The sequence below is a fragment of the Anabrus simplex genome, chromosome 1 (genome assembly GCF_040414725.1).
Source record: "Anabrus simplex isolate iqAnaSimp1 chromosome 1, ASM4041472v1, whole genome shotgun sequence".
NCBI lineage: Eukaryota > Metazoa > Arthropoda > Insecta > Orthoptera > Tettigoniidae > Anabrus > Anabrus simplex.
This window is the reverse complement of record NC_090265.1, coordinates 389,497,105-389,522,926: the sequence shown is the minus strand read 5'-3', so window position 1 is coordinate 389,522,926 and position 25,822 is coordinate 389,497,105. Positions and strand designations below refer to the sequence as shown.

The window sequence follows — 25,822 nt, the reverse complement described above, 5'->3', positions numbered from 1 at the left end:
AAGATCTTTCTAGGTTGACACCCCGAACAAATAGCTTTTTTTTTTTTTTAAATCTGTTTAATTCATATATATCAGGCATGCCTGAAACAGTTTGCAGGAGTTTGAATATGCTGATGTCTGGGCAATAGGATATAGAGAGGATATACACATGAAAGACTTAACCATACTTGGGGAATTATTCTTGAGGGTGGAGGTTCCAATGAAGCATACATTTAAATGTCCTCCTCAGTACCAGAAAGGCGAACAGAGACCTTGAAGCATACTCTAGTGACAACCATATAGTGAACATTACGTATCCCAAAAGTCTGGGTGTTACACTCAATAAAACACTGTCTTTTAAACAGAATCTTGATTATACAGTTGCCAAACTCAAAACATCTTTTGAAACCTATGTGGTACAACATGGGGTTCAAATGCTATAACTCTTTGCTGCTCATCCCTTGGACTTCTGCATTCTGCAGCTGAGTACAGCCCTTACGTGCAGAAGGCTGAAATGCAGCTAAATAACTCCATGCATTTGAACAAAGAAGCTATAAAGGGCACTCCATTACAAAGGCTTGATATCTTAAACCACATCCCTTCACCACACCTTTGCAGATGCAGTGCTCTTTTTCATGTACATCATAAGACGCATCACAGCAGGCAACTGCCCATTCATAAAGGTGTCGGTGGCACATATATTTGTAATAACAAAGTTTTCATTCTAATCCACCTGTTCAATACATTATAATGTTGTCACATTTAAAATATCTTCATTCATTGACAAGTTATTTGTGGGACATGTTTCGCTCCCTGACAGAGCATCATCAGCCAGATCTGAATCTCGAAGAATGGTTATGTTCGAAAACAACGACTCCAGAACTATTGTAAAATTTTTTTCACAAACTTAAATCTACTCTATTAGAATATCATAAAATACATAAACCTTGATCATGCCTTAATAACATAGGCTTAGTAGGAGATATAAATTAAAATTGTGGTAGAATGCATTATTCTAAAATACTTAAAACAAGTAGCATGTTTAACATCTTTGAAATAGGTTAAATTCAATCTTAAGAACTAAATTTGAAAATTTCTTTGCAATGAGATCTGGTGAAAGTTTTATATCCCTTAAGGATAAGAGTCTATAAAGATACAAAAATCTCATCGATTTGATAATTGTACTTGTAACAGGATAATAATATTGATCTTCATGAAATTTAAATACTTGTCATCATTTGACCATGGCAAGTGCTGTTGAATAAATAGCACTTGTTGACATCTGTGACCATACAATGAAATTGCAGATTTATCCTCCTCAGTCTGTATGTTGCATACATGTCATTTTAATTACTTGCAATAATACAATAAAATATAAGCAAGAGATTAATAATGGTAGAAAAATCAACTCTTGAGTCCTGATGTAGCATATATGCTACAAGTTATTAAAAAATAGCATGTTTTAATTTTCTTTTTTGAACATTTTAGAGTTATTTTAGCAAAATATAACATATAGAACGCGAAAACAGGTTTGGGACTGAAGAGGTTAAAAAGGTATGATAGAAAGGGATGTAAATCGACGATCGTGGTTAAAAGTTGTTCAGTAGTTTATCTTGTTGTAATTCCGTAACAAGAAAAGGAATCTTGTAAGTAATCGGAAGTTGTGTTGCTAGTTAACTGCGTACTTCTCAAACTTTACTTACTCCTCCAACGGTCGTTTGACAGTTTGGTGTTACAATTGAATTAAAATCTAACAGGTTCCACCTTTTCAATACAAAATACAATGTTGTTGGATGGTATTTACAACATTATTTTATTACAGAACATGTTTCGGTGTTTCATTTTGACACCATCATCAGCTGCATATTAAGTGAAAAAACTTGGCAATATAAACAATGAAAAACAACATATTGCTAAACTTAACTCCTTAAAATATGCTAGGTTTAAAAACTAATATATAGCAAGAAAACTCTTGTAATGTCGTAAATATAAAATCTAATCTGGTGATGAGTTGTCTTCAAATTCCGTAATATCTATAATTCATTACACTCGTAATGTCGGATTCAAATACGATCTTAAACTTGAGTTAAAGTTGAATACAGTCCTTTAATGTTAAAATGTTCATTTCCTATATACATTGTTAGCCATTTGAAGATAAAAACTCGTAGTGTACAATAAATTGTTAAACTGTGCTGTCTTCTAAACTTTGTTAATGTGTAGAAACGTAGTTTTGTGCTGTATATATAATGGTTGGAACTGTAATTTGTTTTGCCCTGAAGTTGTTAGGCTGGCATAGCTTCTCAATTCAATGCAACCCTGTAATGATGAAAGCCCAATGTTAATAGAAAAGCGAGAAAACTGATAAAGAAACTAATTGAATCAAACTGTTGATGAGGTCGACTCACCTCTACGGCTGTGTACTTCACGTGACGACTGCAGCGCTACGAGTGTGTCTGCTCGAATCGTCTGCTATGTGATGAAGCGCTAAGGAGGGGGAAGAAGGGGCGGTACGGGGGATGTTTCTAGAGCGTTGATATTGTAGGAGAGGGTCCGTGGGGGGGGCGTTGCGGACGAAGATAGAAATATGAAAAACTGTTGCGTAGAGTTCGAAAGACTATCGAATTTTCTGGAATACTTAGCATGTTAAGTAATAGAATGAAGCAATCATGTAATACTTTGGGTTTTTCCGATATTTCATTCAGGTTAAGGTTGGCATTATAATACTGATCTAGGTGTATTAGATACACTTCAGTAATATCAAGTGTCGGTCCCTTAGCTATTGTTTCCATGATTTCAAGGTCTTTATCTATGCCTGTGAATTTATGTTTGTATTCATGGATATGTTGACCTACGGCTGAAAATCTACGATATTTTACCGTGTTAAGGTGTTCTTGATACCTGATATTAAAGCTACGTCCAGTTTGCCCTATATATCCGCTTCCACAGTCTCTACATTCAAACCTATATACACCTGATTTGGAAAATGGATCGACTTTATTAACGGCTGAAGCATTATGTAAAGCTGCTGTACTTTTGTTATCTGTCTTGAACGCAATCCTGATATTACGTTTCTTGAAAATATTTGTGATTCTATAAACTTCTCTACTGAACGTGAAGGTCGCGATTTCTTTTGCTTCTGGTTTATCTTTAGTCAAGTTCGTGTGAGGGCGATGTTTAAATTTACTTATTATTCGTTCTATAAAATTCCCTTTAAAACCGTTAGCTTTAGCCATAGATTGAATGATGTTCAGTTCCTTGTCCAAGTCTCGCTTGGACATTGGTATGCTAAATGCGCGATTCACCAAGCTGTTGTAGGTCACGCATTTGTGAGCTAAGGGGTGTATCGAATCATGACGTATTGTGACTGAAGTTTATGTGGGTTTTCTGTAAAAACTAAAAGAAAATGAAGAGGCTTTAAGTCCAGATAATTAATGGATTTTTCTATTTCGGATTCCAAAGTAAATTTTACATCACCAACCAACCAACCAACCAACCAACCAACCAACCAACCAACCAACCAACCAACCAACCAACCAACCAACCAACGCCTCTACTACTCTTAATAATCTTAATACAATAGATACTGATATAAAATTTACTTTGGAATCCGAAATAGAAAAATCCATTAATTATCTGGACTTAAAGATCAATAGGCACGCCTCTTCATTTTCTTTTAGCATTTACAGAAAACCCACACAAACTTCAGTCACAATACGTCATGATTCGATACACCCCTTAGCTCACAAATGCGTGACCTACAACAGCTTGGTGAATCGCGCATTTAGCATACCAATGTCCAAGCGAGACTTGGACAAGGAACTGAACATCATTCAATCTATGGCTAAAGCTAACGGTTTCAAAGGGAATTTTATAGAACGAATAATAAGTAAATTTAAACATCGCCCTCACACGAACTTGACTAAAGATAAACCAGAAGCAAAAGAAATCGCGACCTTCACGTTCAATAGAGAAGTTTATAGAATCACAAATATTTTCAAGAAACGTAATATCAGGATTGCGTTCAAGACAGATAACAAAAGTACAGCAGCTTTACATAATGCTTCAGCCGTTAATAAAGTCGATCCGTTTTCCAAATCAGGTGTATATAGGTTTGAATGTAGAGACTGTGGAAGCGGATATATACGGCAAACTGGACGTAGCTTTAATATCAGGTATCAAGAACACCTTAACTCGGTAAAATATCGTAGATTTTCAGCCGTAGGTCAACATATCCGTGAATACAAACATAAATTCACAGGCATAGATAAAGACCTTGAGATCATGGAAATAATAGCTAAGGGACCGAGACTAGATATTACTGAAGTGTGTCTAATACACCTAGACCAGTATTATAACGCCAACCTTAACCTGAATGAAATATCGGAAAAACCCAAAGTATTACATGATTGCTTCATTCTATTACTTAACAAGCTAAGTATTTCAGAAAATTTGAACGTCTTTCGAACTCTACGCAACAGTTTTTCATATTTCTATCTTCGTCCGCAACGCCCCCCGGGCCCTCTCCTACAATATCAACACTCTAGAAACATCCCCCGTACCACCCCTTCTTCCCCCTCCTTAGCGCTTCATCACATAGCACACGATTCGAGCAGACACACTCGTAGCGCTGCAGTCGTCACGTGAAGTACACAGCCGTAGAGGTGAGTCGACCTCATCAACAGTTTGATTCAATTAGTTTCTTTATCAGTTTTCTCGCTTTTCTATTAACATTGGGCTTTCATCATTACAGGGTTGCAATGAACTGAGAAGCTATGCCCGCGTAACAACTTCAGGGCAAAACAAATTACAGTTCCAACCATTATATATACAGCACAAAACTACATTTCTACACATTAACAAAGTTTAGAAGACGGCACAGTTTAACAATTTTATTGTACACTACGAGTTTTTATCTTCAAATGGCTAACAATGTATATAGGAAATGAACATTTTAACATTAAAGGACTGTATTCAACTTTAACTCAAGTTTAAGATCGTATTTGAATCCGACATTACGAGCGTAATGAATTATAGATATTACGGAATTTGAAGACAACTCATCACCCAGATGAGATTTTATATTTACGACATTACAAGAGTTTCCTTGCTATAAATTAGAGTTTAAATCTAGCATATTTTAAGGAGTTAAGTTTAGCAATATGTTGCTTTTCATTGTTTATATTGCCAAGTTTTTTCACTTAATATGCAGCTGATGATGGTGTCAAAATGAAACACCGAAACATGTTCTGTAATAAAATAATGTTGTAAATACCATCCAACAACATTGTATTTTGTATTGAAAAGGTGGAACCTGTTAGATTTTAATTCAATTGTGATCTCAGTTCAATACGGATAAGAAATATGAAGTTCCTTACGTTTAATTAAGTTTGGTGTTAACTAAGGTTTATGGCGACTGCTTGCTGTTCCGCGTCTACTCCTTGTGTTGTATGAGTGAGGTGGTAGGAGTTGAGGAGAAGGAGTAGGGGAAGGAGGAGAACTGTTAGGAGGTGTGGTTTTGGAAGGGGAATGTCTAGTAGGGTCGCAAAGGAAGGGTTGTGTTCTTTAATGTTCCATGATTATTATTTGTTTTGGGGATGAAAACTTTGGCAAAACTGCTTTTTTCTAGATTAAGAGTTTGTAAAAGTTTAGGTAATTATTCGTGTAAAGGATTTCTTATTTCGATTTCGTCCTTTAAATTTTTTTCTTTATTGAAATGCTGGTCTAAATGGATATAGATATATTCTTATTATGTCATTAATTTTCCCTTTTCTACCTTCTTGATAATTTTTAGGTCTTTTTCTATAGTTGTAAAATGGTGGCCTGATTCTCTCATATATTGGCAGGCTACATTCAAAACACCAGTTACATAAATTTGCAGAAGACTTCATAGCCAGCAATTTTGACCTGAACAAAAACTGGTGTCAGGAATGGCAAATATTTTATTTTTTTAAGTTCATGATTTACCTTGCATCACAGAACGTGTTTATGGTTTTAATCTATCCAGAGGAGTCTGGTTGAAACTTTATCATATACAGACTAACCATGGAGTATGTTAGGACTGTCTTCTCCACGGTGCAAATGTAGGGCTGATAGACTGTTCAGCACATCACCCACGAGTTCTTACTCAGGAGATCCAAAACACTTCATCTTGTTCAGGTCTCAAGCAACTGATTAAGTTCAGAGTTTAAATTTTAAATTGTAGTTATTTTATTTTCTATTCAATGTACTGAAAAGTATATTTAGGTATCCAGTTATAGGAAATCGTAATTTATATCAACATACTGAGGGAGTTACACAACAGGAGAACGCATCAAGGAAACCAAGTTTGAAGCAAACACTTCTGACTTCTCATACATCCAATCGAAATAAAATTTCATGCAAACTTATGCCAAACCCTTGTTGCAATAAATATTCCTATACTTGAAAATACCTGAAAATTGTCTCTTAAAAATTGTCAAAATTACATCTGAATCATCATTAATAAAACTATTAAGATGCCTTATATGAAGATACAGTGAATAGCTTAAGAGAAGATATAGACAATTCAATTTATTTGGATCTCCATTGATATGGCATGCAACAGCCTAGGTCAGTGGTTCTCAACCTTCTGACTGGCTCATGTTTCTCTTTAATAACTATTACCTTCTGTAAAATAAATGTTTAATGTCATGAATATTTTTCTCTGTTCCTTTTCCAAATAAAAATTAAGTGAAATCAAACCATTCTTTTGGCTTGGTATTCTTCCAAGAGGCATATAGTTTTGCTAAACTTAAATGATAGTTTCTTGTGGCTACTGTAGCTGGAGTAAACTTCTTCTCCACAGTGTGAATGTAAGGCTGATAGACAAAGTGTTCGGCACATCTCCCAGGAGTGCTTACTCAGATCTGAACGACTTCAGTCTTGTCATTGCCTATTTCTAATGTTGTACCAACGTACTGTGGACATACTTGGCAAAGCAGAATGTTTTCCAGTAACACTAAGGTACAAACCCCACGAATGTTCTAAAAAGCTAGCAAGTTGGAAAGATCTCAGAATGACCCACATATCATAGTACAAGTTTCAAACTGCAAAAATATGTCATATGTAGAAAGATCTGAGCAAAATTACTCATATCTGTGAAGAACAGAACAAGGTTTGGAAGAACCTGCCATGTGAAGTACTGCGTGTAGTTGTGGTGGAGGAATGCGAGTTCTGAGTCGCATCTGAATTGAAAAGAAGTATGGAGACAGCAAAAACACCCAGTCCATCAGCCAATGAAATGAACAATCTGGAGTTAAAATCCACAGTCCAATTGGGAATCGAATCTGGGCTGCCTCAGACCAGTGGCAAATTACCACTCAGCCAAGGTGGTGAACAACTTTGCTATGAAGATAGTAGCTGAATTCTATTCAGGAAAAAAAAAATAAAATAAAATAAAAAGCATTATGGAGTGACCTAAACATTTAGAAGGGGAAGTACTACAAGATAACAGTAACTCACCCAGTTGCTCTGGTCAGTCTAGCTAGAATAAGCCTTTTCTCATCAATGGAGATTTCCGTAATTCCAGGAGTCTCCAACTTCTGTCGAATCCAGTTACACTGCTCTAGTGAATTAATGAACATGAACTCTGCTCCAATATGTTGGCAGTACGCTTGCTCCAAACGATGCAGTATCTCATGGAGAGGTAAAGACTTCTCTTTGCCCCCAATAAAAGTGGTTGCTGGTAACTTGAAAACCCTGTCCATATCCTTTTCATCTGTAGATGGAAAATAGTCAATCAATATTAAAAAAATACCAGGATGTACATACATGGTATAAATCATCTTAAATTGGTGACTCAACTCACAATGAAACATTACCATCTAATCCAATAGTGGAAAGCTAGTGAGTTGGGAAGTTCTAACAATGACCCACAGACAGCAAAAATACACCATCTCCTCTAGAAAGATCTGAGCAAAATTACTCATATGTAAAGAGCAGATACAGCTAGTTGTTGCAGTCCAAGGTTGTACATGTTGGAAAAATGGCAACCATTGAAACTTATAAAGTAATAAAATACCACAGTCTAATATAGACAGACGCGAAGCTAGGCTCATTTTTCCATCCATGTGACTGCAGCACTCCACGTGGCCAGCAAGTTACCAGTCTACCAGGATGTGTAAGTTAGTATACATTTTGCGATGTAAGCATGTGGTAATTCCTTAATACATGATTGGTTTTCCATTAAACTACCAAGGTATTTACGAAAGGAGATGCATGTGGCACAATAAACTGCTCAATTAAGTTTTCTAAAGATCCTGTACAGTACAGTTTGATCTACTGTTTACATTTTTGGATAATAGAACAATGTTGTGAAGATTCAGAAATGTAACTTTAGATAAGTAGGTATTTCGTTTATCAATGATCTGGAAATGTAACTCAAAGGGAAATCCATCCAATTATAAAATTAAATAATGTTTTAACACAATCGTAACATCTAACACGTGTAGAAAACGTGTGTAGAAAATTGTTTGTCCGCCTCTGTGTTGTAGTGGTTAGTGTCATTAACTGCCACCCCCAGAGGCCCGGATTTATTTCCTGGCTCTATCACGAAATTTTAAAAAGTGGTACGAAGGCTGGAAGGGGTCCACTCAGCCTGAGTAGAGGCCAAGTTCGAATCCCACGTCCGCCATCCTCGAAGCGGTCTTCCGTGGTTTTCCACTTTGAGGCAAATGCAGGAATGGTACCTAACTTATGGCCACGGCCACTTCCTTCCCTCTCTCTTGTCTATCCCTTCCAATTTGCCCATCCCCCACAAGGCACCTATTCAGCACAGCAGATGAGGCCATCTTCTGGGTGAGGCACTGGTTCCCCTGCACAGTTGTATGCCCCAATCCAAAGTAACACTCTCCAGGACACTGCCCTTAAAGCAGTAGAGGTGGGATCCCTTGAGTCCAAAGGAAAAATCAACACTGGAGGGTAAACAGATTAGAAAAGAAAGAGAAAGAAATAAAGAAAGAAAATTGCTTGTAAATAGTAGGAGGGCTTATTTATTGAAGAAAAATGTGAACTATATGTACAATAACAAAAAGTTATGCTCGAATAATTTTGAAGACACCCAGTTTATGTCAGCAGAGAAGAAGAAATTAGTATGGAATGCAGTTTTATTCCACATAAACCTCCACAGATTTCTTCAAAACAAAAATTATTGATAAGAGATGATCAACCCATGTCAAAGGAGCACAACACACAGTTATATTTCGCGCCGAAACAGATAGGTCTTTTGGCAACGGTGGAATAGGAAAGGGCTTGGAGTGGGAAGGAAGTGACCGTGGTCTTAAGACACAACCTGGTGTGACAATGGGAAACCAGGGCTGCCGACAGTGGGGTTCGAACCCACTATCTCCGGAATGTAAGCTGATAGCTACGTAACCTAAACCGCGCAGCTACTGGCTCACTAGCCAGAAGAGCTGAAATGATCTTGTAGGAAGTCAAGGAGAACTGGGACAACAGGGGCTGTTGTTAGGAATTTCCTGTAGGTTTAAGGAGAATGCTCATGAGCTTGGATGTGGTATACTGTCAATTCCCTAATGTAAATACCTGAGTTTCCCCATTGATGCTGTGAAGACACAAGTCATTAGTGTTGAAATTATTTGTGAAACTAAGATAGGATTTCATTTTGAAATTTTGCAGTGAGAGTTTTCAGTGTTCAGAAACATAGCAAAACAACTACTCAAAGTACTTGAAATTCAGTCATTTATGTTACTGAGATATTTTAATATTATTTAAATTGTTCTTTTGTTCATTACTATTTTGACGATTTACGTGAAATTACCAAATTCAGTTCAGTATAGGATTTCAAAAATGGCTAAGACCTTAACTACAGCGGAGTGATCAATAAACTATTGTCTTTTCCTTCAGTATTATTACCATTCTGTAGTGTATCAATGTGTTTTCTTAAAATTTACAATTAATATAATTGTTGAGGTGGTTACACTTTATAACTTTCGTGGGAAGGTGCCATCTGCTGTGGAGTAGAGACTTGTTCCTGACAGTTATAGCTTGCTGGCCGCTGCGAGCACTGGCGTCGTTCTGCCTGTCAACAGGATGCCATTTCATCACTAAGGAGCTTTGTGACTGTATTGTGTATTAGACTGTGAAAATACTTTGCGAAGAAAGATGTGATGCCAATAGAAATTCATACTGACATGCGAGATTCCATTCCATCATTTCCAAATTATTTCAAGTTGACTTCAGAATTTAAACATGGTCATGAAAGCTTGGAAGGTGTCCTTTGTAGTGGATGACAAAAACATGCTCCCATACCACAAGTTATTTTAAAACTGCACATGATATAACATAAGCATGTCACAGGATTTTGTTTCAGGATCATAGAGAAAAAACTTATTTGATATGTATATGGTGTATTGACTGCTGAAACCTGATTAAAACCAAACCAAAATGAAAATTTCTGAGTGCTAGTATCCACTGTTACCAATGGTAACAGTTTGAAAATATAAAAATCGAATATTCTTTACCATTAATATTTAATATTTTTGTTCCTTCGCCTGGACGTGTAGCAAGATCTCTATTGCATCAGATTGCCCCCATCAAAGCTGAGCGAGAGGCTGTTACCACTCCATGCAGTGGTTACGCTCTGAATCTCTTCTAACAGCTAGACTAGTATTACTGTGCCTGCACCAAGCAAAGCCACTGTCCCCTCGACCCTGAGATGTATCCTGCAAGGTTCTCCAGTCGTATTGCCACAGTTTAAAGTGGAAACAAAAGCTTATAACGTAGGAGCCGAGCTGTTCCGTCCGTTCTTTCCGCCGTGCTCAACAGTGCATTGTTATATTATTGTATTATTGTTTTCTATTACAATACGATGTGACTTCTCTTTTTAAAGTATGAATTTATATTTAACTAGCTGAAGTACCCGTGCTTCGCTACAGTATTCTCGGAAAGACTGACGTGGTTTTCCTAACCGAGGTCAACATATGCCATTACAAAAACGTCAGTAGGAATGTAGCGATTAGGGGCTTTTTACGTCGCACCGACACAGATAGGTCTTATGGCGACGATGGGATAGGAAAGGCCTAGGAGTTGGAAGGAAGCGGCCGTGGCCTTAATTAAGGTACAGCCCCAGCATTTGCCTGGTGTGAAAATGGGAAACCACGGAAAACCATCTTCAGGGCTGCCGATAGTGGGATTCGAACCTACTATCTCCCGGATGCAAGCTCACAGCCGCGCGCCTCTACGCGCACGGCCAACTCGCCCGGTAAATGTAGCGATTAAAAGCAATGTTATCATATAAAATACTCGATCAAACGGAAAACCGCACTCTTCTGCCATTATTCCGTTAAGTATGCACACTGCTCATTCCAATCAGTGCCTCAGAGCAGGGGTCGAATAGCTCGACTGCTATGATGAACCAGTGTGTTACGTACCAGAAGTATCAGAAAATTTATGAACCAGAGGAATGGCATGCTAAAGAAGAAAGTTATCTAACTCCCCATCTAAATCCCGCCAATATTCAGGCAAACTGTTACACTCAGTACGACCGGGCGAGTTGGCCAAGTGGTTAGGGGTGTGAAGTTGTGAGCTTGTATCCGGGAGATAGTGGATTCGAACCCCACTGTCAGCGGCCCTGAATATGGTATTCCGTGGTTTCCGCTTTTCGCACCAGGCAAATGCTGGGGCTGTACCTTAATTAAAACCAAGGCTGCTTCCTTCACACTCCTAGCCCTTTCCTATTCCATCGTCGACATAAGACCTATCTGTGTCGGTGCGACGTAAAGCAAATTTTTAAAAAATGCTTGTTACGCAGAAGTAATCCTATCTATCGGAGATGAGTGGAAACAGAAGACACATCACAACAAACAATAGTCAACGTAATGCTATTGTTGATCCATTTTATGAGCTTTCTACATTGTAGTCCTTCACATTTAGTTTTCTTTCGACTCTGTGATATTAGGGCGTCTTATAACATTATTTATAGCATAGACTGTAGTTCCCTATTCTCTGACTTCACATACTGATTTTCATTAAATTCTGTTTACCAATTTTCTCGTGAGTCTGCGCTGGTATGGACTTAGCAACAAAAATCCAAATTCATGAATATCTCTGTGATCATAGCCAGTACGGTAACAATGTATGAGACATAAATGATCGAAAATTTAATACCATATACCTTTAATATGTAGTATTTATAGATACAACCACTAATAACATAAATATTTGAGAATTAAATTTTAGGCCTTCCCCTCAACTACCATGTCACTCAGCGTGAATAAAATTATTTATGGCCTAGATCAGCCCTGTCCAACGCGGCGCCCGAGGTGCCCTTTTATGGCGCCCTTCGCAATTATTTTCCAAATTAAATTTTACTTAATATTTGAAAACAATACTTTTGCATTTCAATAAATATTCTTACTTTTCTCTTAAAAATACCGTCCTCAAAGTCAGCAAATTTGTTATATCCGTACCTCCAAATACACAAAAAGCTTTGAGTAAGCCATAAATGTGATCTAGGCCTGACTCGTGTCCGCAATTAATGAAAGGATAGAAGAAAGGTTCAGAAAGAGAGCTATTCGACATGTAAGGAGTTGCGACAGAGAGAAATCCTCCACAAACCTCTCACTGTGGGGTGGGGGTGTGGGGGGCTAGCGCCAGGTATAAGGCCCTCTCTACTCACGGAGCCAAATATAGCCGCATATTTATTCTGCCAAACAGAACCGCTTCCTTATGATTCACTTGATTGCAATGCCATAAACTACCTATCATGACAGAGTTTCACCAGGACGACAATGGGACACCCAATTTGCCCACAAAGTAACTTTAATCCCAACAAAGCTGTGCCGTAAACAACAAACAATTTATGAAGGTCTTGCAATTGGAATGTTCCCAGTTCCTAGCTTTCAGGCGAACATTTGGTATTACTTGTGAGTTTATGCAAGGCTTATGGAATACGTTTTCAGTGCCTTGTGTTGTGATAAGTTGTAATTTCAACATGTTTCATGTGCTTTTTTCATTACTATTTAAACTTTAAATTATTCAGATTATAATCAGTTATATTTCATTAAACATAACTCTTCTTAACATGGCTAAAATGCAAAAGAAATTATAACTTTAACAGTGAATGGGAGGACCAGTATTGCTTTATTGAAAACAAAGGAAAGTCTGTGTGTTTATTGTGTAATGCTAGCGTGTCTGTTCCTAAAAGAAGTATTGTACAGCGACATTTTTTGACTAATCACAAAACATTTTACAGTGAATTTCCCGTTAATTCTGAACTAAGAAAACACAAAGTGATAGACATTAAATTTAAATTAGCATTGCAACAAGGTGCGTTTAAGAAGCCAGTTCAACAAACGCGTAACGTGACAATAGCTTCTTACAAAGTTTGTTACGTTCTGGCTAAAAGGAAAAAAAGCTTTCAGTGATGGGGAAGTAGTGAAAGAAGCTATGCTAAATGCCGCTGAATCTCTGTTCGAATCTCCCAAAGATAAATCTGAATTGATATCTTCAATCAAATGATTTCAGATGTCTCACCAAACTGTTGCTAGGCTGGTTGAACATATTTCTAATAATATGGAATCTCAATTACATCAGGATATGAAATCGTGTGAACATTTTCACTCCAGTTTGATGAAAGTGCTGATATGTCTGACACTGCTGAGTTGTGTATATTTGCTAGAAAGGTTTTTAATGATTTTACAGTAAAGGAAGAATTTGTCACCAAAGAGAGTAACTTACCACTGTCAAAGCTTGTCGCTATAACAACAGATGGGGCACCGTCTATGACTGGTAGAAATAATTATTTCTTTCTCTTTGCGCTAAGAATGAACCATTTCCAAAATTTCTTTCTTATCATTGTATTATTCATCGAGAAACTTTATGCGCAAAGGTTTTAAAGTTCCATCATGTCATGAAAATTGTAACTCATGTTGTGAATTATATAAGATCGTCATCTACTCGTCATCGATTGTTCAGAAATATTTTAAGTATGTCAGATCCGGAGTATGGTGACGTCATCCTTCATGCATACGTAAGGTGGCTTAGTAGGGGGAAAACACTTGAATGAACGGTTTTGCTGATGTTGGATGAGATACGAGACTTTATGAAATAATCTCCTGGGAAATATTATCACGAACTTGATGATATAAATCGAATTAGCATCCTTGGCAGCCATCACCTCAAAATTATATGAGTTAAATCTCGAACTGCAAGGAAAAGATCATAATATTTCAGGTATGATAAGTATTTTCAATGCATTTGAAAATAAATTTAAGGTGTGGATTATCCATTTAAATAGAAATTCCCTTTCACATTTTACAAATTTAAAGTCTATGGCAGATACAGTAAATGGCGGGAAGCGTGATTTTTCATCTCTTGCTAAACATCTTGAAACTCTTGGGTCCGAATTTGGTAGCAGATTTGCCAGTTTTCAATGCTTGAACCAGTGATCATGTTTGTCAATAATCCCTTCGCATCTGTTGACGTTTGTGAGCTTGGAGAGAGGGTGTGTGAAATATTCGAAAATTATAATCCTGAAGAATTACAAATGGAAATTTTAAGCCTTCAGTCAGACCTTTCTTTGAAATCCTCCTACGCAACATGTGGCAATTTCTGGACTCTGGTGGACGGTAAAAATATCCCGTTACCCGCAGTGTTGCTCTGAAGATGCAATCTTGTTTTGGTTCAACCTATCTTTGTGAAGTCGCGTTTTCGACTATGAACATAATAAAAAACAAATACCGATCCTGCCTGACAGACTCACACCTGGATGACGTGTTAAGAGCAGCCTGTTCCAGTTACACACCAGACTTTCCTCAACTTACAGCGAGCATGCAGTGCTAGATTTCACATTAATTATGTGAGTAATAATATATTTTCATATAATTTTTAATTCCAGATTTTTTATTATTATTATTATTATTATTATTATTATTATTATTATTATTATTATTATTATATAGTCGTTATAGTACCGACAACAGTAGTCGAATTAGTGGAATCGTACCTGGCGCCCGCATACCCATAGTTATCATGTGAATGGGCTCGCGTAGAAACGAACGTTGGACAGCCCTGGCCTAGATTATAGCGACTTATTCTCCAACTTCGCATACCGATTTTCATTAAGATAGGACCACTAATAACATACATATTTGAGAATTACATTTTACGCCTTCCCCTGAACTACCATTTTTCTCAACGTGAATACAATTCTTTATAGCCTAGATTGTAGCGACTTATTCCCCGACTTTGAATACCGATTTTTATTAAATTCTCTTCAGCCGTTTTCTCGTGATGAGTGTACAGACAGACAGACAGCAATTACGGAAAAGTAAAAAGTGCATTTCCTTGTTACTGGTGACACGACTGATACAGAAATACCATCCTTTTTAAATTCTGAGCAATGTACAGACAAAACTCTTATTTTATATATGTATAGATTTATGTTAGGTAAGGATAGCCTATAGGACTGCACAACGTATTAAACATTAAAATGAGTGCTGTCGCTTCCACCTCGAAAATAAGCGAGTTGGCGTGCCCAAAATGTTCATGTATAATAGAAAGCTTAATGAACACGCCATTTTCATTAAGAAATACTGAAGAAAAGAAAAACATAATTGAAAAAGGTAGACCCACGCCTTCTCTTAAAAATTTAGTCAATGAATCGAAAAGAACAGTACGATATTTTCATGAATCATGGTACATAAATCTGGACTGGTTATGCGGTTGTGCAAAAATGAATAAACTGTTCTGTTTGCCATGTATTCTATTTTCCTCAGAAAATAATGCTTGGAATACAGACATTGTTGACAATTTAGATAGTTTCAGAGTTTTAAGGAGACGCCATGAGGTGTCTCAAGCACACATCAACGTTGTAGCCAATATGGTTCAGTTAGGAATGTCCAGAATAGATTTGTGTTCCAGTACAGCTTACAGAAAGAAAATTGATGAGCACAATGAGTTAGTAAAAAATAACAGATATATTGTCAGCACTTCTCAACAGATACTGTGCGTTTTCTTTCGAAGTAAGGATTACCTTTCAAGGGTCATCGAGAAAATGAAGAATCTGATAACAGAGGTAATTACAGGGAGTTACTAGCATTAATGGCTAAGAAAGATGACTTATTTCGGCACCACTTAGAAACATCTACAATTTTCTCAGGACTTTCATTTGATATACAAAATGATATTATTGAAGCCATAGCTGATTTTAAGACAGGCAAAATTAAGACGAGGTATGAAAGCAAACTTTATTTCAGTTATTTTGGATGAAAGTACGGACGTTTCTTACAGAACACACTCTCGACTATATTTAAATATGTTAGTCCCAAAGGCGAAATTCAAGAGAGATTTTTGAGATTCAGTGATGTAAGCGGTGACAGTTCTGCTGTTTCTCTCTCTAAACATCTCTTCGGAGTGTTACAAGAATTTCAGTGTGGTAAAAAGTTAGTAGCAGAAACATTTAATGGAGCAGCAGTGATGGCAGGACAGCACAGTGGGTTGCAGTAGTTAGTCAGGGATAAATATGACCAGACTGAATTTTTTCACTGCTATGGTCATAGGCTAAACTTGGTGTTACAGCAATCTGTTAACCACATCAAGGAATGCAAAGTATTTTTTCAGACCTTGTCTGAGTTATCAGGGTTTTTTTCATCATCCCCTAAAAGAGCCGCTGTTCTTGACAAAATAATACAGAAACGATTACCAACAGCACCACCTACCCGATGGATATGTGCTTGTAGGCTGGCTGAAGTTGTGTCCTTTGTCTATACACATCTCCTTGAATTCTTCAGAGAAATGAAAGATAACGCAGACAAATGGGACGGTGGAATGAGAATTCAAGCTAAGGGTTACTATGTTACCCTGCAAGACTTTGATTTCTATTTCCTATTAAATTTATTGGCTGAAGTGCTCCCTCAATCTGATCTTCTGTATCAGATCCTTCAGAAGCAAATATGTGACACTGCCTTCTGCTCCAAAGATATTCAGCAGTTTAAAGAGTTTTTGCAGAAAACCAGACATAATTTTGAAACTACAGTATGTGGTCAAAGTTGCAAGACAATGAAGGGAGGCAAGATTACCCTCAAAAGAGCCAGAGAATAGATTTTACAGGAGCTAAGAAAAACATCGTACCTCCGATTGTATTTGGAAATAATGGACATAATATCCGTGCAACTATCAGATAGATTTTCTGATATTAACAAGCTGGAGTTCTTTCAGTAAATTGATATTGACCAGTTTAAAAATTTCACGAAGAAGTTTCTGAACAGTGCCTATCAGTCGTTAGTGAAGACCGATGGACAAAACTTTGACTGCATGAAACTTAAAAGTGAACTGTCTGTCCTCTACACGAGGCCGGACCTTGTGAAAAAATAAAACATATGACCTCTACCAATATTTGAACATCAGTGGTCTTAAAGCATATCCAGAAGCAACAAAATTGACTGACCTCATTCTCACCATCCCAGCAACAAGCACTTTCACTGAAAGAAGCTTCTCGGTCTCAAAAAATGATTCACACCTTCCAAAGAAATTCACAAGTATAGGACAGGCTCTCTGCACTTTCTTTGATTGCGATTAAGAAGAAATTTCTGAGTGACTCAATGAAGAGGCCTAATTTCTATGATGCTGTGATAGACATTTTAGATGCCACAACATGCCGCCGTATTGACCTGAAGTACAAATAGGAAATACTGAGGTAAGCCTTAAAGCTCCATTAGAAATTAATTTTAAACTTTATGTTTATGAATAGCCGCCCCCGTGGTGTAGGTGTAGCGTGCCTGCCTCTCGCCTGAAAGCCCCGGATTCGATTCCCGGCCAGGTCAGGGATTTTTCTCTCGACCTGAGGGCTGTTTTATACATTGATACATGACCAGTGTTGAAAGAGCTCTGGCAGTAGGAAGACCTGGTTTCATACTTATAAGATGACTTTTCTCTTGTTCAGTAAGCAGAAAGGAAGTGTTCCATGGGAAGATAGAATGTTTAGGTGATATACTGCTTGGTTGTTGAGAATAAACTAACAGTCAAATTAAACGTTAAAATGTTTCAAATGAAACATTAAGGTACAAAAGAGTTCTAAAAGGAGAATGTGTGTTAGTAATATTATAACAATCTGCTACATGATGGAATTAGGAGATTGTGTCAAGTAATTCATTATAAAATATGAATGTAGGCTTAAAATGGAAAATTCTTAAACAGAGATATAAATGAATTTGGAGTCCATGTTAGAAATGCCTTATTTACTATGGCTTCCAAGCTTTGATGGCATGGTGTGGCATGAGGGAAGTTGCCCCCCCCCCCCCATTTTTTTTTTAGTTGCACCTACACAGATAGGTCTTATGGCGACGAAGGGATAAGAGAGGCCTAGGTTTTGGAAGGAAGTGGCCGTGGCCTTAATTAAGGTACAGCCCCAGCATTTGCCTGGTGTGAAAATGGGAAACCATGGAAAACCATCTTCAGGGATGCCGACAGTGGGATTTGAACCCACTATCTCCCGGGTGCAAGCACACAGCCACGTGCCCCTGACCGCACGGTCAACTCACCCGGTCGTGAGGGAAGTACTGTCCAACTATCAGCTCTGCAGTTTGCTGGTGATTCAAATAACACAGTCTTGTAATTTTTTTAAATGGAGCTCCACTGTTTAAACCTAGGAAAGTTTGTTCGACTGAATAATAATAATAATGCCATATAGCGACCTGCGCATCGCTGAGGTTGGGGCCCTATCTAGGATATATTCTAATTTTGAAGACTGAAAAAAATACCCAGGCCATGAGTGAGCAGAATTAACTAATGGAAGTTAAAATCCATGATACGGCTAGGAATCCAACCCAGGACGCTTTGGACCAAAGGCCAGGGTTATCAATATTTAGCCATGGAACTGGATATCACCCAGTTATTACATGCATTCAGGGGTATTATTATTATTATTATTATTATTATTATTATTATTATTATTATTATTATTATTATTATTATTATTATTATTATATAAGTAATGACAACTATTACAGCATAAGCAAATCAGCATATACTGATGTTTGTACACTGTCTACAAAATATGGGTGGGGTAACACTACAAGGGTGTGTCAGAAAGATCCCCTACTTATCATAGGTAAATGGTTAAAGTTAGGTGAAGATCAAGTAAACCATTTTATTTTGGCACTACCACACCTGCCAACTTTTGAAAAGGGCTATCAGTAAAACTCATGCACAACAAAAATCTAACATTTTTCGGCATACCCCAGCTTTACAAGTAATAAATCTCATTGTAGACCGTATTGGACATCAGACATGAACATTAAAACAAGAATAATAGTTAAACACCACCTTTCCAATACTTATCTTTCCTATATTTAGGAAATAAACATTACAACAGGCGTTGTAAGATGGGACATGTTTCGCTTAACAGTCGTAAGCATCATCAGCCGAAAATAAATCTTAGCCTAAAGTTAGGTCAGGGACCTGAACCTAGTGTCTTTAACATATATGGCACCCTAAGAATCAACATTTATATTTATAAGAAAATAGGCTTAAAACTAGTGTGAAAAAATATGGAATGTTACAACATGGCTAAGAGAAAAAAAAAAACATCGAGTTGAGACAGAGGATAAGAACAGAAAGTAGGCTACAATACAGAGCTGGTAGTGAAATAATTAAAATCATTAGGATATCATTGTTACCAGTCAGTCAATCAGAATGTTCAAACATAAAAACAAGAGTGAAAATATATAAGAGTGTTCATCATGGCTGAGTTAGAAAAAACACGTAATCGTGTTGCCAGAGGTTAAAAACATAAGGTACAACACAGAGCTGGCAGTGTAATATCAAACTCATGGCTGCCAGTCAGTTAATAAGAATGTTCATATATAACAAAACATGATGGTTATATTCTTTTAAGTGAAGAAATAATTAAATCACACTCTTGTATAGATACGTGAGAACGGGCGAGGGAAATCATATGTTGTAGCAGACATGGAGTAGTAACACTTCGAACAGGATTGATCACGCCTGAAGCCGCTTCATTTTTGCTGGGAGTTCAAGACCAAACGGAAAAAAATAAGATGCCAAGTACGTGAACTGATATCTGAAAATGGAAAAAGGAAAAAAGATGTACTGGGGCCTTGAAAATAGGGTGTTCAGAATGGGAGACTAAGATCGCTTACCTCTTATGTTGGATGAGCGTTAAGCGGAGACATTAGCCGTTCAAGGGGGTCTGTTAAATTTATGCCCGTTGCTGCGTGTGTTGTATCTGTGTGCTTGCCTAGGCAAAGCGTAAGTTGGGACGGGAGTGGTAGGCGCAACAATGAGAGTGCTGGAAGCTGGCGGCGGAGCTGTATTATGGGGAGGGGGTAAGGTGGAATCTGTTATGACGACTGGAGGGGTATTTAAAGGTTTATAATTGAAGATTTTTGTGAAATTGTTATGATTTATATTAAGATTAGTGAGTAAATTGGGGACTTGTTCAATTAATGGGCTGTTGTTCTCAGGGACATCATTCAAATTATTATTATTATTAAAATGTTGATCCAAGAAAATGTATGTATTTTCCAATTCAGTCATTAAGCTGCTTTTATTTACATATTTTATAATGTGGAGGTCCTGATCAATTGTAGAATAACTGTGGCCGGAATCCCTCATGTGGTTGCTCATGGCAGAGTACTTTTTATGCTTCAAGGCATTATAATGTTCTAAGTATCTAGTTCTAAAACTGCGGCCAGTTTGTCCGATATAAGAAAATTCACACTGGGGGCATTTGAGTCTGTAAATACCAGAGTTAGAAAATTTGTCTTGAGAAGTATTTACCAAGTTGGAATTAAAGAATATATTCCGATTAGTGTTGCGAGTTCGGTAGGCAATTCTGATGTTATGCTTCTTAAATAGGTTAGTAATGCTGTGCATCGCGGGGTTAGTGAAGGTGAAAGTGGCAGTGTTTATTCTTTTGGGCTTATCTGGAATTAAATTTGTAGTATTTTTTGATTTTATTTTACCAATAATCTTATCGATCAGGTTAGGTTTATAGCCGTTAAGTTTTGCCAGTTCTTTTATATATTCCAACTCTTTTTTTCGGTTAGAAGGGGATAGTGGAATATTTAATGCTCGATGAACTAAACTGTAGAAAGTTGCTTGTTTATGAGATTGAGGGTGTAACGACTCATTCTTTATTGTCAAAGGAGCAGCGGAAGGCTTTCTGTAAATTTGGAAAATAAAATTATCACTGGCTCTGGTCAAGGTTAAGTCCAGGAAGTTTAAAGACCTGTTGACTTCGTCTTCCTTAGTGAACCTGATATTGTGGTCAAGGTCATTAAGGGTCTTTAAAATGTTATCACTATTATTGCGATGTGTGTCAATGATGGCAAATGTGTCATCGATGTATCTTAGCCAAAGCTGTAGACCATTGATTTTATTGATTATCTTGTTAGTCTCGACGTGATCCATAAAAATGTTAGCAAGGATTCCAGATATCGGGTCGCCCATCGCTAGTCCCTCCTGTTGGTAAATTTTGTTATTGAATGTAAAGAAGTTATTGTTTACTACAAATTTTAGCAAGTTGGCGTTTAACTATTATTCTTGTTTTAATGTTCATATCTGATGTCCAATACGGTCTACAATGAGATTTATTACTTGTAATGTAACCGCCAACCAGGTAAAAGCAATGAATATATATCTTAACCTCAAAGTTAAGGTCACTAGAATTTCCAGGGACATTACGTTTTTAAAGGAGTGCTTAAGATATGGATTGGTTCCCAGATTCTTGCAACATTTACAATGAAAGAACACTTCATCCCCAAATATACAACCCACCCAAGAAAAAATAAATTCCATTTGGCTGAAAAATGAAATCAAAACACTCTACAGGAAAAAATCTCTCCTGAACTTGCAGCTTTACAAAGTTCATCTAAAAACTTCGTCCAACATGTCGCCTTTAGAATGGGACTCCTTTTCTAAATTTGCTAACGACAAGGTGTCGATCGCGGCAAATAAAAAACAAGAGGTTTTAGACAAAAAAATGACTTTTCTTAAAGAATCAAAAACTAAATCAACCAAATCTTTCAAAACCACGGGAACACCCTCTCCTCAAATCAAAGTTGTTCCAAACACTGTAAATTTATCCAACACTAACTTTTCAAACAGTGAAATGGATCTTTTGAACAAGGGTTTCAAATTCAACTGGCCCAACCCCATTAAAATTGACGATCTGGTGACCAACATTGCCGAAATATTTCAAAACTTCCTATAGAACACCGTAATGATGTTAAATACGAAATTAAAAAGAAGCTCACGTTACTAACCAGTGAAATAAATTCCAAGCCTTCTTTAAATCTTAACAAGCAAATAATTGAAGTAAAGAACAAAATCAGGAACAATAATGTAATAGTCACAAAAGCCGACAAAGGCTCTACTACTGTATTATTGAACAAAAATGAATATATTAGTAAAACTGAAGATTTCTTTTCCGCCAACAACTACAAACTAACTGACAAGGATCCCACTTTCAAAATCCAGCGTGGTTTAAAGAACTTGCTGAAAAATTCATCTTTCCTCTTTCAAGAGCATGAACAACAAAAACTCACCATTATGAATCCCAGGTTACCTACTGCTAAAGCCTTACCAAAAATACATAAAAAAGATGTGCCGATGCGCCCTATTATAAACTGTCGAAACCTACAAGGTTTCTAAATTTTTACACCATTTTTTAAATAGCCATTATAAGTTCAATAATGAAGCCTATGTCAAAAATCCAGTTGATTTTTGTAATAAACTTTCTAAATTTAGGTTACATGACAATCACGTCATGGTTTCGTATGATGTCACCAATATGTATACTAGTATACCAGTAAAAGAAACCATTAGTTTAATAGAAACTAACCTTTTGAAACATAGCACTATAAGCAAATGTGAAATAGATGAACTGATCAACTTGCTAAAATTTGTAGTAAACAATAACTTCTTTACATTCAATAACAAAATTTACCACCAGGAGGGACTAGCGATGGGCGACCCGATATCTGGAATCCTAGCTAACATTTTTATGGATCACATCGAGACTAACAAGATAATCAATAAAATCAATGGTCTACAGCTTTGGCTAAGATACATCGATGACACATTTGCCATCATTGACACACATCGCAATAATAGTGATAACATTTTAAAGACCCTTAATGACCTTGACCACAATATCAGGTTCACTAAGGAAGACGAAGTCAACAGGTCTTTAAACTTCCTGGACTTAACCTTGACCAGAGCCAGTGATAATTTTATTTTCCAAATTTACAGAAAGCCCTCCGCTGCTCCTTTGACAATAAAGAATGAGTCGTTACACCCTCAATCTCATAAACAAGCAACTTTCTACAGTTTAGTTCATCGAGCATTAAATATTCCACTATCCCCTTCTAACCGAAAAAAAGAGTTGGAATATATAAAAGAACTGGCAAAACTTAACGGCTATAAACCTAACCTGATCGATAAGATCATTGGTAAAATAAAATCAAAAAATACTACAAAATTAATTCCAGATAAGCCCAACTGCCACTTTCACCTTCACTAACCCTGCCATGCACAGCATTACTAACCTATTTAAGAAGCATAACATCAGAATTGCCTACCGAACTCGCAACACTAATCGGAATATATTCTTTAATTCCAACTTGGTAAATACTTCTCAAGACAAATTTTCAAACTCTGGTATTTACAGACTCAAATGCCCCCAGTGTGAATTTTCTTATATCGGACAAACTGGCCGCAGTTTTAGAACTAGATACTTAGAACATTATAATGCCTTAAAGCATAAAAAGTACTCTGCCATGAGCAACCACATGAGGGATTCCGGCCACAGTTATTCTACAATTGATCAGGACCTCCACATTATAAAATATGTAAATAAAAGCAGCTTAATGACTGAATTGGAAAATACATACATTTTCTTGGATCAACATTTTAATAATAATAATAATTTGAATGATGTCCCTGAGAACAACAGCCCATTAATTGAACAAGTCCCCAATTTACTCACTAATCTTAATATAAATCATAACAATTTCACAAAAATCTTCAATTATATACCTTTAAATACCCCTCCAGTCGTCATAACAGATTCCACCTTACCCCCTCCCCATAATACAGCTCCGCCGCCAGCTTCCAGCACTCTCATTGTTGCGCCTACCACTCCCGTCCCAACTTACGCTTTGCCTAGGCAAGCACACAGATACAACACACGCAGCAACGGGCATAAATTTAACAGACCCCCTTGAACGGCTAATGTCTCCGCTTAACGCTCATCCAACATAAGAGGTAAGCGATCTTAGTCTCCCATTCTGAACACCCTATTTTCAAGGCCCCAGTACATCTTTTTTCCTTTTTCCATTTTCAGATATCAGTTCACGTACTTGGCATCTTATTTTTTTCCGTTTGGTCTTGAACTCCCAGCAAAAATGAAGCGGCTTCAGGCGTGATCAATCTTGTCTGAAGTGTTACTACTCCATGTCTGCTACAACATATGATTTCCCTCGCCCGTTCTCACGTATCTATACAAGAGTGTGATTTAATTATTTCTTCACTTAAAAGAATATAACCATCATGTTTTGTTATATATGAACATTCTTATTAACTGACTGGCAACCATGAGTTTGATATTACACTGCCAGCTCTGTGTTGTACCTTATGTTTTTAACCTCTGGCAACACGATTACGTGTTTTTTCTAACTCAGCCATGATGAACACTCTTATATATTTTCACTCTTGTTTTTATGTTTGAACATTCTGATTGACTGACTGGTAACAATGATATCCTAATGATTTTAATTATTTCACTACCAGCTCTGTATTGTAGCCTACTTTCTGTTCTTATCCTCTGTCTCAACTCGATTGTGTTTTTTCTCTTAGCCATGTTGTAACATTCCATGTTTTTTCACACTAGTTTTAAGCCTATTTTCATTTTATAAATATAAATGTTGATTCTTAGGGTGCCATATATGTTAAGGACACTAGGTTCAGGGCCCTGACCTAACTTTAGGCTAAGATTTATTTTCGGCTGATGATGCTTACGACTGTTAAGCGAAACATGTCCCATCTTACAACGCCTGTTGTAATGTTTATTTCCTAAATATAGGAAAGATAAGTATTGGAAAGGTGGTGTTTAACTATTATTCTTGTTTTAATGTTCATACCCCAGCTTGACAAAAATAATAATACTTCTGGGCTACAAAATACAATAATTTACACTTTAAACAAGATACTTCAATGAAATCATATCTATTTACATCATAGGCCAATGATTTGTACATAAACATAACAATCAAGAAGAAATCCATATTAAACAGCAGCAGGCATGGTGAATATTAGTTTGGAGCATACATGACCGGACTTCCTTGACAAATTAAGCAGATATGCAATAATTTAAAAAGGCTTTACACAATAAAACTTGTTTAATGTAACCCAGGCCAGAAATAATAATACACACACTGCAAATCACACGCTAGTTCAACTTTTAAAGTCATAGTCGTGACCTTTTTAGCTTCATGAAAAAAGTCTTGAAAATGTTTTGCCATAACATGGACCTGAACTCCTGGTATTCAAAACAGAAATAGACTCCAGAGATTCATTGGACATGGATGATTTGAACTCTGTTATTTTTTTCTTCACAAGGCTGAAAACACGTTCACATTCTGCATTGCTATGGGGTATGGTGAGAATAGAGAGCATTACTCTAGAAATTCAGTTATACTTAAGAAGTCCATCGGCTCCACAAATTCTTGATATTTGTGCCCAACTGGAATCAATTGCAGCATCTTGATTTCCAGCCAAAGTGTCACATATCTGAAGAGCTGTGAACTTCCTCTGAGGCTTATTCATCACCTATCTGTAGTTTCAT

At 36.9% G+C, this 25,822-nt stretch overlaps 1 protein-coding gene across 1 annotated transcript in view; it reads right to left on the bottom strand.

The window, feature by feature from the left end:
- Positions 1–25,822, bottom strand: part of LOC136866433 (2-oxoglutarate dehydrogenase complex component E1) — a 250,108-nt gene that overhangs the window by 164,111 nt on the left and 60,175 nt on the right. Inside the window, exon 5 of the mRNA XM_068226528.1 lies at positions 7,459–7,714. Coding sequence (XP_068082629.1) covers positions 7,459–7,714 — 256 coding nt within the window. The remainder of the gene's footprint in view (positions 1–7,458; positions 7,715–25,822) is intronic.